This window comes from Magallana gigas, chromosome 9 (assembly GCF_963853765.1).
Source record: "Magallana gigas chromosome 9, xbMagGiga1.1, whole genome shotgun sequence".
Classification (NCBI taxonomy): Eukaryota; Metazoa; Mollusca; class Bivalvia; order Ostreida; family Ostreidae; genus Magallana; species Magallana gigas.
The window spans coordinates 28263387-28278893 of NC_088861.1; the positions used below are offsets into that span (position 1 = coordinate 28263387).

Here is a 15507-nt window from a genome sequence, read left to right on the forward strand (position 1 = left end):
ATGTATTAAATCAAAAAACCTTTATTTGGTTAAAATCAATCATCACTAAATGATCCCCTTACAGTTTCATCCTCAGCTGTGTATGTAATGTGATAAGACCGGACGATTCCATTCGGATACATTGGGGGTGACCAGCTCACATTTACAGTTCTAGGTGATATCTCAACCACGTTCAGATTTTGCACAGCAGAGGGGGCTAAAACAGAGACAGAATTTTTTTTTTTAAATCTTTCAAGTTTTTTTTTTTCTAAATGACTCCCTTCCCTCCGTGCTTTATGTGACTCTATCATTTATGAAAAACAATTTAATCTTTCATACCTGATTCTTCCGTTCTGGAGTAGACAAATAGCGAGTTCACTTTGTCCCCAGCGATGGCTTGAATAACGAAATTGTAATCCGTGTAGGGATTCAAGGGACCAAACTCTAGCTCGACTATCGTCTGATTGGCAGGCCTGGACTGTGATCCACAGTTCTGTGAACAGCTCACATTGTACGTATCAACAATCCCTGGGGGCTTGTGGATTTTCAACTTGATGTAATTGGCAGTCATCTCTCTCTCCACAAAGGGCAACTCGGGCACTGAAACAATAACAACGAACATTAACCCTTGTATAGCCTTTAAAAAAAAAAAGTTTTTCGCTGCAACAAATTCAACTAAAAGTTAAAATTCAAAAGATCAAAAAACTTTTACTGTTGGTTGTTACAGTTGAGAGAAACATTTGAGAATAAAAATATGAAAATGATTTTTTTATTCATTTTAATGTTTATTTACAATGACCCCCCCCCCCCAGTACATGTATACTCCTTTTGTAATGGAACTAAATTTGAAACTTTTTTTACTTTCTTTCCTCTGCTTTCTCAGAATAATTTTCAAAGATAAATCTGGCATGTAATTTTTTTTTACATGTACTCCTGTACACAGGGAAATATTCATCCCCATTCTATTTTTGTCCCTTTCAACCTTGTTGTCAGCGGGCAAATTTAAGACATGAGGAAATCTTACGTATCAATTACCTCCCTTTAATCACAACTGTGGCTATGCCTATTCAAAATAACCATGTATATAGTATTTCATTAATAAATTGACTTTTTTTTTAAATGGGGAGTTTCAGCTTACCAGTGCGAATCAGTATGAACCGCGGGGGACTAGACTGGTCCCCGCTGACAGCCATGACCCTGACCGTGTACTTGGTCCCACCCTGCAGCCCGGAGAACACCACACTGCGGTCCGAGTCGTTTCTGTCCTTCCTCTGGACCGAATACGGGGACAGCAGCTCAAAGACGTAAAACTGAAAGTAGTTGTCCGTCGGTGTGTACGACACTGTCAGGTTATTACTGCCAACGGTGCCTTCTGATAAAACCGTCTCTATGTCTGGCTCTGAAAGAAGACAAATAGTTTTACATGTAGTTTTAATATTTGCAAATGATAATAAAAACTTGGTTAAAATCATTTGAAGAAAAACTTAATTTACAAAACTGTTACAAAAATTAAATACCTGAACGGTACATGTATCGAAATACTTTCAGCCAAATGATTGAAATCTTAATCCAAATTAGGAAAAAAAAACAACTTCAAAGTTTTATTCCCCCAAATATCTTATGATCATAAGATCTACAAGGCTCTTACAATAGTACTTACTGACTGAGACATTTAGGCTAATAGCTTCAGAGACCACATTTTGGACAACACTGTAGATGGAGATGCTATAGGTGTGTCCAGAAGTGAGTCCAGTGACGTTATAATTGACGACATACTGCGAGGAGTTGGCTAGGATTGTTGCCGTTTCTGAGGTTCCGTCAATTAGACTGGTGTGTGTAACATTCCAGCTCTCTACGAAGGTGGCGTTACTGTTATACGTCCAATTCAGAGAGAGGCTGTCATTGCTAATGGCAGTCACCATTACATCGCTGGGAGGCAGAGGAGCTGAAAGCCATGAATTCCCCCATAAATATAAGATAAAATTCCATGCCATTGGATAGATATTTTCATTGAATTATTCCTATCCATTTCAATATGTATAGTAAGAGAAATATCTTTACTATGTAGTTTTTCTGGAAAACATAGTTACCTTAATTGTTTTCTTTTATTACGAAAGTTTTCTATCATTACAAAGTATCTTTTTTTAAGAATTCCCTTTAATTTTTGGATCATTCCATGACCTCTGAACTATGACCTACACATGAGAGCTGACACTACCGAGGGCGGACTCATTTCGGAATGGCTGACTGCGAACACCACCATCTCGTACATCAGTCCTGGGAACAACGACGTAAGCTCGATACGCGTATCACTGCTGATATTCTTCATCCACTGGCTATAGTCGCCATGGAGACGAGCCCGGTACCACACAAAGTAACTGTCCTGCATACTGTCGTTGCCTGGCAACCAGGTCAGAAGGATGTTGTCGTGTGACGCTGTGTACGTCAAGTTCATCACTTTGTTTGGTTCTAGAACAGAATTTCCCATATTAATTGTATAGCATATATGTTTGTGTAATTTAATCTTCAGACATTAGTTTATAAAATCATGGAAAGTACTGATTAGAAATAATGATCATTTATACCAGTATTCGATTGAAAGGTAAGAAACGCAATGTTTAAAATTAATATAAAGATATCATACTTGTGCTTCAGGTTTTGATCAAATTAAGGATAAGACTTAATGGTGATACAATAATTGACAATATATTTTCTCTCAATTAATAGTAAAAAGTATGGTTATAGAAATTATTCATAGCATATTTTAAAAAACATTTTCTGAAACTTTTAATGCACATATCATAAAACATTCTAAATCTACATGTCAAAAAAAAAAACCATTTCATCTTCTAGTCTAAATTCCAATTTTTCTTTGTTTCAGTTTTAAATTTTTTGCAATTATAGAACCAATAATGTATCTTTATATCAACATAAAATCTAATGTCCTTATTTTGAATTTCCTCCGCCGCCACGTCACAAACCCTGCCACTACTTACTGGTCGTCTTGTTGACACTCTGCCACGCACTGTACGCCACCAGTGACCCGTTTCCTGTGTCCTTGACCTGCTTAGCCTGGACGTACACCGAGTAATGGTGACCCGGTTTCAGGCTGAGGATGTGGGTCTCGTACTTGGATTGGTCGTGGAGGGCGAGCACCATGGGGAAGGACGTATTCCCACTGTCCAACCAGTCGTGGTACTGCAGCTACAAAGTACAAGTCAACTGATATTTACTTTGTTTCACTAATATCTTAATTCTGGTTGTAACGCTCTTTCTGATTGGCTAAAAAAAATTAAAATATATCTTATATCGTATAAAGAATGTTGGCTATGTCATAGCGAGACTGATGTCAAATATGTTTCAAACAGGGATTTTGCTTCACAGTTTATAAAGTGTAAACTGCACAAAACCATTTTATATCATATTCATGTACATTAATAATTATTGAATTCATTCCTTATTTAAAAGACAATTCAATCATCGTCGGATGGATAAAATATCAAATTAAATCCCTCCCCCTCTTCCAAGAAAAATTTGATATAAAAGAATGGAACAAAGTTCAATTAAACTAGTTAAATTTAGAAGATTGATTTTATCTTAATTTTTATGAAAAAACAAAGAGAATTAAAAGAAATAATCCATATATTACGCAAAAAAAATTTATTTTTAATAAAGAAATATGAAGAGAAATATGGTAGAAATTCTAAACAGTAGGCTGTAGTTACATTGAAGTGGTGCTGTTGTGCGGGGTCTGGGGTGCTCCACTCCACGTTGAGGGTATAAGGGTCGCCCGAGGTCACATTCAGCTCCTCCACAGGGAGGGGTTCTAAAAGACAGAGATTCTGAACAATAAACACTGGATTATAAAACTACGTTTCCTAAAGTAAAAATGTGTATCATTCACAAAATAAACTGGCTTTGTGTTCTTTTTCGCGAGATATTCACAGGAGGGGGTTCTACAACACAGAGACTGTCCATGTAATCACAGTACACTGGATCATACAACAACATTCTGTTTTTTTATGCATTAATTATTTTGACTTTTATTTGTGATTTGGCAGAGGTACATGTCCATGAAATATGATTTGACTTTTATTTGTGATTTAGCACAGGTACATGAAATATAATTTTATTCTAAAAAGTCATTTTTTTAATGAAATATTACAAAAAATTTTGTCATTAGGCAGACAAAAAATTTATCAACTTATCAATATTTTTTATTGACAATGTCATGTTGTAAAATCTAAGTTCATTAATGGCTAGATAGGTTTGAAATTGTAACTTGCTATGATGACTGGCTCTGGGGTAATGAAAGGTAAACAAGCTTACTAAACTATAGTACTGTACTTGTAAAAATTCTCATTTTGTGTTTACATTGGGAAAGTGAGACTCGAGGTTGCTTTTCCCGAACTTTTGAATTTTGATCAGTGTCACCAAAGATCTTTTAATTTGCTGTGTGTACCTGTAATGACATAAACGCTGGCCTGATCACTCTGAGTTCCACTGTTGACTGTTGCTATGGAGATCTTGTACAGCTGACCTGGGGTCAGGTTAGTGAACGTGTACTGTAAGATGTCGTCAGCACTGCACAGATAAAAAATCGACAAATATATCAGATATTTTAGGAAACTGTCATTGTCAAAAAAGATGAAATCACAAGACTGACACTGACGTGATCAAGTTGCAAACCATAATTTTCATTGATAAACAAAAAAAATATTAAGAAAATAAAACAACAGTGCACTTTAATATGTGAAAAATATTTCTACCCAGCTTATTAAGTACAAGTGTACAAATGTAAAACTATAGTTGCTTTTTAATTCATATTAAGTTTTCTATAGCATCAACAAAGTTGTCATTGATTATCAAACATAAATGTTAAACTACATGCCATTGTGTTGCTATAATTTCATATCATAACACATTTTCTACACTACCAACAGAAGTTAAAGTGCTTACTCAAATGCATACACTTCAAATTCATGCATCACTATTAAATTCAAGTTCATAACATCAACAGAAGTAAATTAAAGTGCTTACTCAGGTATGCGAATGGGGGTGTTGACATGGGGAGGGTCTATGGCGATCTCGAACGTGTCGAAGGCACTGCCGTTGGGGCGTGGCCAGGAGACGTTGACAGACCGGGTCCCCACGTATTCCACATACAGCTCAGCCACAGAACTTGGATCTTTTCAACAAATAAAACATGTACAATGTATGAGATAAGTTCTTTAAACACAACATAAAAGTTACAGTTTTTGATAGAAGAAACCTAGTAAGATAAATGACAGAAGAGTAGCACAATTGACAGGCAAATGTAAAATAACCTTAGGCTCTTTTCTGACTAACGAGGAAACAATGCATTACCTAGTTAATATGTTACATGTACTACATTCCAAACTGGATTAGATTTACTAAAACTGGAAAATTCATAAGGATTATATTGTACATAATCATTAAAGATTTTTTAGAGCTCCGTTTTCCCAGAGGTGAACACTTACAGGTCATGGCTGACATGGTGACCTCTGAACTCATGACATTAGCCACGTGTGATCGAATATGAACCGTGTAGGTCTCCCCGGGATGAAGGGAGGTGAACCTGTGGTAGCTGATGAACACCTTGTCCGTGACGTTGATCTGATGGGCATGGTCTGATGTCAGATAAAGAGTGTAGTAATCTACTATTCCATTGGCCGGTGGCGACCAATCAACATCCAGCTCTCTGCCACTGATGGGAGTGATGTTGACCATTTCCGGGGGATTTGGCACTGTGCGTGTATATGAGAATGACATTGGATAAACACAATGATAAAATCCTGCTAACAGTTTAAGACATGTAACAATTAAGTTCAAACTATAGTAAAATTAGCAATCAGAATCAATTAAAATGAAAACCATCAACTTTAGACAACTTAGCAAAAGTAATAGAACATATGTATATTACCATGTAGTCATATTCACACTCAAGCTTACAAATCTAAACATCAAGAAAATCTTACCCGTCATTTGATTTTCTTTTTATAAATTATCAACATAAGAACACAAATATTTTCTGGACATTACGATATAACTATGCAATAATTAATGAACCTTTGTGAATTTACATTATGAATTAATCAATAAGGAAAAACAACATCATGAATACGACAGTGAAACCATATATCTACATTTTCATTGTTTGAAGTGGCAACACTTTTTTGGGTACTCTATAAGGAATAGGGATTAATTTTTGAGTATTATGAGGTGATAATTTTGGTCGGGGCGTGATCTAATCTAATAAAGCCCGAAGGCCTTTATGATAGATTTGATCACACCCCGACCGAAATTATCACCTCATAATATTCAAAGCATGATTCCTTATTACTTATATTTGTATAATTTTAAGCCATCGTACAATTAAATCTTTAACTATAAATAAGCAAACCCTAACGGCGCCTCAATTTGGCGTCATTTGTATTATGGGTTATATAGTACAAAATCGATACAAAGTGTTATCACAGGCAAAGACACTGGATGATGTAAATATATTACATTATCACATTGACACTGCCTCTGTGTACAGTACAGGGGACTTACAAGTGAGGAATTCTGCAGAGATTCGAGGACTCAGCTTCTTCTGTTTGGCAGCGCGGACATCGACCGAGTAGTTTTTCCCGGGGACAAGGCTACTGAAGGTCACCTCTCTCACCTGAAGATTGTACTGCAGGCTGCAAAGATATACAGGTGTTAACTATATGAGCAAATAAATACCTAAAGACTCTACTGCAGAGTGCAAGGATTTTAAGGTTGATTTTGAGTTCATCTTTACTAAAAATTATCTTGTATCAAGTATTATGAAGATTTTTAGTTCATGTTTGGTCTATTTGGTCTACCATAAATACATGTACTTGCAAATAATAAAGATTTCTATTTCTGAAAAACGGCATTGTTAACTACCGGTATTTGTTGGGATTTTGGTTTCAATTGTTTACTGGAGGAGTTTAAGTTATTTTAAACGAGTATTTTGACTTTCCAGTGGGCATGAGATAAAGAAGATTTAACAATATGAGCAAATAAATGTAAACTAAATTATCAACTCATAATTGAACATGTATAATTATACTGAAACTTACAGAGGTGACTTGGTGAGTGTCTCCCGCGGGGATATACTGGACTGGTAGTAATCCAGGCCACCAGAGGCCACCGGCATCCAGGTCAAGGTCACGCTAGAGTTCGTGACCTCTGTTATCTGGAGATTCTCTGGACTATTCGGATCTGCAAACAAATCAATTTTATATTGGATTCAAATAAACCAAAATTATTCTTTAATTATATTTCAAAATAAGTAATTCTGGTTGTAATAGCGAGCGCAGCTCGCCGGCGCGCAGCGCCGGCGCGAAGCGAGCTCTACCGGCAAGGCGTGTGTGAATAGAAAATTCGGACTAGTTGCACATTCATTCAACGGATTTTTTTGGCGTCAGTAAATCGGACCAGTAATGCATCGTTTTAATCGTCCCAGTAGTTCCCTGTAATCATGGCAATTTTTATCACTTCACACTCTCACGAGTTCACCTCAGTACACTTTAAATCAAAAATAATCGTGTGACGTCACAAACGTTTACACATTGATCCGATATATTTTTTCGGAGTCAGTAAATTTTGACCCACAATTCATAGTACCAATGGTTTCCAACCTCACGTTCCAACATCACGTTCTCCCGAGAATCAAAGTAAAACCTTTGAAAAGCTTATAAGATGTGTAATTTTAAGAACATCATGCTTTTTAAGTAAATAAAACAGTATACTTCGCATACTTTTATTTCTCAGGGGAGTTTTAAAGAGTAAGACGACACTTAACCAACGTCAGCTTTGACGTCACAATAAGCACTGATAAGGGGAAATTACTCTAATTGAAGTTATTGTAAATCTGCTGAAATGACCAAAACCCTCTTAAAATCTTGCAAAGGCTAAGATAAAGAACAGCTGACGAATAAGGACATTTCTTCAGATACAGGAAACAGTTGTAAATTGCACTAATTTGGATGAATGCTCACAAATATTTTATTCACTATAATTACGGTAATTTCCTGAAACGTAACGTTATACGTAGCAGCGCCTTTTTTTAAAGGGGGTGGGTGGGTGGATGGCAACCTCATCCAAAAAATCTTTGCAAGCAAAAAGAAATATAAATCATGAAAATTCTAATCCTTTAGCTCTTTAGCAGTTCAATGGTTTCTTTATTTTCACTTCCATTTATTACATGCGGGGGGGGGGGGGGGACAACACCATGTTCTTTTAACATGATAAGCAAATATTTTTAAGCGTAAATTAAAAATAAAATTAAACATTAATTATTTTTTTTTAAGTGGAGGGGCAAATCCATGGTAAGTCGATTTTCTATGTATAAATTGACAAAAATGAAAAAAAAATTTAGCATGGGGGGAGCTCTATGATGAGTCAAGTTTTATATGTAAGTTTAAGAAAAAATGTCTACTGCAAAAAAGGGGGAAATCAATCAATCAATCATAATCACAATCACTTTAAAAGAGGAGATGCAGTGCAATGAATATTTATATATTAAAATCTTTATTATTTAACAACATTGTATCTGAGATTAAACTATTGTTCTACATATAAATAAATTATAACAAATCTTATAAACTATGAATAATGAAAATTTACTGAAAAATAGGTATGTTTTATTTTTTGGCATTCAAATTTCACGTTGTTAATTTTATTTTATTAATTTATTATAATTAATTGTTTGATCACATGCTGTGCTCGCCCCAACGGTCGCACCGTAAAACATATTATGCTTTTAAATTGGTCAAAAAACTTAAGTTTATATCATTTGTAGAAATTATTGACTACAACTAATTAGAACAATTAATCAATCTGTTACATTTGAATTTTGTACAAATTAACGTCCTTATTTCCGACACTCAATAACAAAATATTATTGACCTACATGTCACAAACTCTGTGGAGAATATGTCGCTCTCTTCCCAGATGGTTCGCGTCGTCACGGAGAAGTTGTAGAGAGTTCCTGCCGTCAAGTTCCACAGGAATATGTCCGTCTCATCACGAGCCAACGAGATGTTCTGATCGAACACTAGCTCCGAGTCGTTGTCTCGGAACACCTCGATGTTGTACAGGTTAAAGTAGGAGTAGGATGGGGGTAGGATGGTGAGATGAAGGTGAGATGTGGAGCTGGAGTTGTCTAGCAGACCGAGCACTGTCTCTGGTTCTGGAAGGGTATAAGACAACCATACATGTACGTGTCACTTCTCACTTTTTCAGAAAGAAAAACTTTTTCTGTAAGACCCTGCCTAAACCTACTTGTGGAGTGGTAGGTGCTGTAGGGACTACTCTGCCTCTGCCCCAGGGTGGTGTTGCCCTGGATCAGCAGCTTCTGCCCCGGCACCCCGAGGACGTCCACCAGGCAGAACGTGAACAGCATCCTACAGGTCAGCTTCTGCGTCTTCTCCTCGTTGGTCGTGTCGTTGTAGGTGGCAGTCAGAAGCACATCATCCTGTGGGGAGAATGGATATATTTAATACATAACATGCTCATCATCCACAGGCTGTTGTAACATCATTTTATAATATAATATATATCAAAAGAACATCATCCTCTATGGACAGTACTAGTATAGTCATACTTTTCGTAAATACAATGGATTTTTCATTTAAACTTTCTCCACCCAACCAAACTTTCAAAAGAATATATCTTCCCTGAAAAGGTACAGTAAGGTTAAAAAAAGGTTAAGAGTCAGACTGGCAGTACTATTGTTTAGAGACTGTACCCGCCCCTGGGGCCATGAAAATTTATATAAGCTCAGTTCTTCTCTCTTACTTTATCATCATATGATATATTTCTTTAAATTGTAAAAGTGAGACAGAGATAAAATGTGAACTTGTTAAACTTTAATTGCCTTAAAAAAATAAAAGTTAAATTATTGAGCTCCAGTGATCTGATTCACACCCTGATTTATTAGTTTGAACAAACATGACAAACAAAACTTTTAACTCTTTAAACCAAATACAGGTTCAGTTCAGATAATGGAAGAACCTCACAGTTAATCTACATGTATATGCAAAGTTGGATAACTCTTTCTTTTATATTCATCAGTCTATTCATGTAACTTACTAGTACGGTGAGTCAGTAAAAATAGGATAAAACCATATTATGGTGTGTTTGATGATGTTGCGTGTTTAACAGAAACCCCTTACATGGTCTCCCTGGGTAGTCCAGGTAATCATCAGGGTCTTGGTGTCCACGGCCTGCACAGAGGTCAGAGTGGGGGGTAGGGGCACGGTGTTGTCCGCGCGGGGCTGGGACTCCACGCTGGCCTTCCCTCTACTGAGCGTTATCACACTGATGGAATACCTGACCCCTGGCTGAAGGTTCGTGGCATTGACCTGTTTTCCAGAGGTCGCTTCAAAGGTCATAACCTCTGACCCGTTGGAGGATAACAGAACTCGGCCCCCATCCTGGGTGCTCCCGGGGTCCGTTTCCCAGGTGATGGTCAGGAAGTGGGTTCCTGCTGATGTGACCAGGATGTTCACCGGTGGTAGTGGGTCTAATAACAAAAAAAAAAAACAATGTTAGCTAATAAATCACTATGTAACAAGGATTTTTTAAAATTTATCTTCCAAGTTTATAATTGGTTTGATTTCCCTGAGTTTTACAAAAATCAATTAATATAATAACCCTGTGGTTTCATCAATTTTAATGCAAGGGCATAAATTTTCGAGTGTTGTATCAAAATTCACAGTTAAGAGAAGACATACATTTATCAGTTGACTATACATGGTCTTAGCAATATGATGTGTTGTCTGATCTAAAAGACTTACATTTCATTTGGTGGATCAACTTAACAATAAAATCTATGAAAATTGGCACTCTAATCAATGAATGTAGAAGAAACCAGAGGCAACCACAGTGTCTTCTCAATTTTTGTAACAAGTATATACCAATAAATATTTCCCTCTTTAAAAGTTTAGTAAAGAGTAAGAAATACCATATTAACTTAATAATTCAAATACACATCATTTCATGATTCAAATTTTGTTAATCTGAGCATCATCATAATTCTAGAAACCCTGAACCCACTTCCAACATTAAAAAAAAAAACCTTCTTCTAATCAGTGAAATACAAATAGCCTACTCATCACATGTGTCAATCTTTAAAAGTAAAATTTTGTAAGAATCTATGTTACATGTATTATCCATCCTTACTTAATTTTCATTTAGGTGTGGGTGTAAACAACACAAAGAGATAAACACATACTGGTTGTGACCTCCTGATTGTAGATTTCTGACCCCGATTTTTCGACCTTGACCCTATATGTGACCCCAGGGTTGAGTCCAATGACTGGGTACAGGAGATAGGTGGCAGCATCACCCCCGGCCAGCTCAATCCAAGTTAGGTTATCGGAGGTGGTTCCATAGCCCAGGCGGTACTGTTTACTGGGGTCAGTGCCTGTGATATTGACCGTCAGCTCATACTCAGAGGTCGAGGTGGAGACAGTCTCTTGGGAGTGGACCTATTCATTAAAAAAAGACAATTTAGAAAAAAATATATTATGTAATTATTATAATGATTATTGAAAAAAAACATACGGTATATATATCAGTATATATAATGTTCATTTGACTTATTTTAAAGGAAGAGGAACATGCAGCCTCTTCAATGGGAGTGCATGGACCTATCTACATGACATTGTATATTCAAATAAACAATTGTACTCACTAGATTCAGTTCAGTTTATAGGAGTACACATAATACATCGTAATATTGAAAAAGTTTAAATTACTAAAAACTTATACAGCTAGTGTAAAGGAGTAAGTACTGTATATTGTATATAATAGCGGGTTAATACAGGAAGAAAAGTTATGATTTGCTTTAATTATTTGCAGCTAATTGTGGTTTTTCACTTTGTGGAAAGAAAAAAATGTATTCACTGGATTTTGAAAATTATACTTTACGCAGTTCAGTAAATGAGATAAAACTAGCATAAAAAAAAACATAATCCAAGCTGAAAGTTTTGATGAAAAACTCCAGTCACATTTTTGTCAAATATTAGATTTAATCATGCATTGAATGACGTCTGAACTGAAGGTCAGAGGTCATAAATGCGTAGGTTCACAACTGACAGATTACACGATTTCATGATCAGATCGGTTGATGAAATCAATCAACTGGAATGATACAAGCCTGCCTTTCCTAAGGTCTTATTTCATTTCAACATGTAGGAGTACATGTTGGGCATCTTTAAACCTGTTTATAAATGTAGCTCCTATATTTTTTGTTTGCAGTGAATGTTGGCAATCTTTTTTATTTAATCATATTTCATAGTTACATATCTCCATTAAAGTTGAAAGTTATGAACTAGCATCCATTCAGAAATTGAGCATTTTCTCCATGTCAATAACTAAGAAAATCAATGTCATATTTATAAGCACATTAATTTTTGTTTTGAAAAATGAATTAAACACATGCTTCATATTGTCTTCTTCAGTGGCCACACAATCATTTGAAACAAAAAAAAAATTACACATATATGACATGTAAGACATGATAAGATCGTAATGCACGAGGAAGGGACCCTTAACCTCTTGCATTAACAGGTGCATGCAGATGCACAATGTAATGAATATGTAATTAAAATTACATTAATTGTGTATTGTATTAAAAACATAATGTGAAAATTACCCAACTTAAAGCTTGTTTATCCCCTGTTATAGGAAGTGTTATTGCTATTATAATCTTCCTGATTCTCGCTGTGTCAGTGTTTCTGTCCTGTCCCCAGGGGACGGTCCATGAATTACACTCACCCCCGGGGCTAGGCTGACACATACACAGAGTATACAAGGGTTTATACTGTACTTAACCTATGGACTGATAAGCAATATTGGTTTCTAGCTGTCAATTGTACAACGATCTCTCCAGAAAAAACAATTCAACATTGTTTAATGTTGGCACATTCAAAATATAAACACTGAACTGATTTAGGCTCTTAAATGTGTAATGGTTCAAGATCTCATAGATATGTACATGTATGTTAATATATATACATGTAATTCTGTTTCAGATTTTTGTGAATGTTAAGTTTTATACTATAATATATTAAATAGATAAAAAGAGTTATGCTCTGATATTGTCAAAGAGATTGGGGAAGGGGAAACAGCAGTTTCGGATGTGTGCATGTAGATTCCAATTAGTCAAATTTAAGTCAATCCTAATTAACATATACATGTACTAACCTGTTTATGATATTCCCTTATCAGCATTTTGAAAATTGTTTAAACTCAATCATCTATCCTAAACAATACATTTCACAATAGTTGGCATGCATGGATCTAGAGGGCAGAGGGGGGCCCCCACCCCCCCCCCCCCCCCTCCCCTCCAAAGTCTGGGTCCTGGGACCCTTTCATCCACCAGAAAATTTTAATTTCTTAAATTTACATTGTAAAATTACACAAAATCTGCCTCGTGCTCCCCTAGAAAGCTTGAATATGAGAACTGGACCCCATACGGAAAACATTCCTGGATCCCCGCATGTTTGGATACCTGAAACCCCCTCTGACTACAGAGGGGATACTGCCTAGTGTACAAAATACATGTTACATTGTAGCATATTGCTTACAGGTGTTTCTTTTATCATTATGACACTGATTACTCATAGACCACCACGTTTATATATGAATCAAGTATGCACATCCATGGATTGAGGTATTTTATTACATGGTCTATATACTAACTAGTACTCTACTCCACGTACTTTGTACACTGTGTGTGTATGTGTCATCTGTGTGTATTGGATTGTTGGTCACGATTTAATCATTGGACGATGGAAGACAGAGGGGCCATGATGATGCATGGCTGGTTAAGAGAATTAACACTCTGTGTTTTGTAGCCCCCAACATATTCATTGCTTTAAATACACAGAAACATCAACGGTACATGTTTCTAAGCAAATGAAAATGAATCCAGATATATACTAGTAATAACATACTGTTATAATACATGTACACGTATATATATGTCACTGAATCAATATTCAATTGATTCAACATACAGATATTATATCAAAAATGAGCCCTTTTACCACCTTTCTGAAACTAGGCTGTCTGAGTTGTATCATTATAAAATGGGTGCACAAATAGGTGTTTAAGAATGAATGGATAAAGTTGCAAAGTGTGTTGCCACCATTTAATGCATTCTTCTGATAGTTAAAGTAGGAAAGTAATTTGGTAACTAAGCTTAAACCATTAACCTTCCTCTTACATGCTGATTTGTGCATGTATACAGCATATTAAAAATTAGCAAGTTTTCTACAGGCATCTCTAGAGTACATTTTTTCAATTTTTTTTTTTAAATATATCAGGTCCCAAAAGAAATGCTAAACTATAGTGAAAACTAGTCAAGAAACTGCATGTACATGTTTATACCATGTATATGTTCTTATAAACACATCTAGGACACTTTGAATATGGGGTTAATGAATATTGAAGTTGTAATCAATCTGCTATGCATACAAATATATTTCTCACAAGTCACACTTTAAAGGGTAAAGTACTAGGTTTGTCCTTCATCACACCCAAGTATATATAACCAAATTATCAAGTATTTAGATCGAGAGATCTTGTTTTTCTCCATTTACACTATACACAACACACCTGCCTTATACAACAATGTTATCCGTGGATAAGCCATTTTCCAGCTTTGAAATATGATATGCTCCATATTATGTGGATATCAGATTATCTGTTGCTTACATATGACTCTATCTTTAAGTTATTCATAATAACACTAGGTAATTGAATATCTGACATTTTCTAGAAGCACAAGGTGCCCTAGCTCTTTAATAAAATTTGTCCATAGTGAAGGATACAGACATGTTTGTAGCAAATTCAATTACACACTGGTACATGTTTACATTTGTAATAATATTAGTAACATATTTATTATACAATGTGTATTTTCCAAATTTCAATAAATCTTTCATAAAATTTGGTACATAACCCAATTTTGATTTCTGAATAACAATTAATCCCTGTAATCATGGTAATTCACTAATCATAATGATATTCACAATCATGGCAAATTTAAACTTCAACATACATTATCTACATAATAATACAACAATAATTAAATATTGATTTCAAATAAAACTGCAAACTAACAGAAGAAAGAAATCAGCATTGTCCTGCATGACCTCAGACTTTCATTTGATCCTTTATCAACCAGCCTCATTACAGCTGATTTTAAATTTCAAGTTAGTAAATTATATGATTATTTCAAAACAAATTATGAAGCAATTTACTCAGTTTGTCTTCGTGTGATTTTACCCATATCTTACATGTTCTACAAACATGATAAATGTACATGTCAAGAAGCTCAAAATATTCATAGTGACCTGCTTAAACCTTGACAGTAAATGACCTTTTTAACCCTATGATCATGATAATGAACACCAGCAATACTGTATTTTTGTTGATGAATTAATTTGTCAAAAGGAGAAATTTGAACTGCAACAACTC

General features: G+C 35.4%; 1 protein-coding gene across 2 annotated transcripts in view; it reads right to left on the minus strand.

The window, feature by feature from the left end:
• Positions 1 to 15507, minus strand: part of LOC105332958 (tyrosine-protein phosphatase 10D) — a 46664-nt gene that overhangs the window by 10375 nt on the left and 20782 nt on the right. For both annotated transcript variants that reach the window (XM_066070539.1, XM_011435720.4), the window contains exons 2-17: positions 11252 to 11507; positions 10191 to 10540; positions 9298 to 9490; positions 8927 to 9205; positions 7092 to 7233; positions 6556 to 6686; positions 5481 to 5747; positions 5020 to 5167; positions 4442 to 4563; positions 3705 to 3805; positions 2976 to 3183; positions 2179 to 2448; positions 1640 to 1924; positions 1118 to 1378; positions 319 to 579; positions 63 to 196 (exon numbers count right to left, since the gene is read on the minus strand). In XM_066070539.1, coding sequence (XP_065926611.1) covers positions 63 to 196; positions 319 to 579; positions 1118 to 1378; positions 1640 to 1924; positions 2179 to 2448; positions 2976 to 3183; positions 3705 to 3805; positions 4442 to 4563; positions 5020 to 5167; positions 5481 to 5747; positions 6556 to 6686; positions 7092 to 7233; positions 8927 to 9205; positions 9298 to 9490; positions 10191 to 10540; positions 11252 to 11507 — 3408 coding nt within the window. The remainder of the gene's footprint in view (positions 1 to 62; positions 197 to 318; positions 580 to 1117; positions 1379 to 1639; positions 1925 to 2178; positions 2449 to 2975; positions 3184 to 3704; positions 3806 to 4441; positions 4564 to 5019; positions 5168 to 5480; positions 5748 to 6555; positions 6687 to 7091; positions 7234 to 8926; positions 9206 to 9297; positions 9491 to 10190; positions 10541 to 11251; positions 11508 to 15507) is intronic.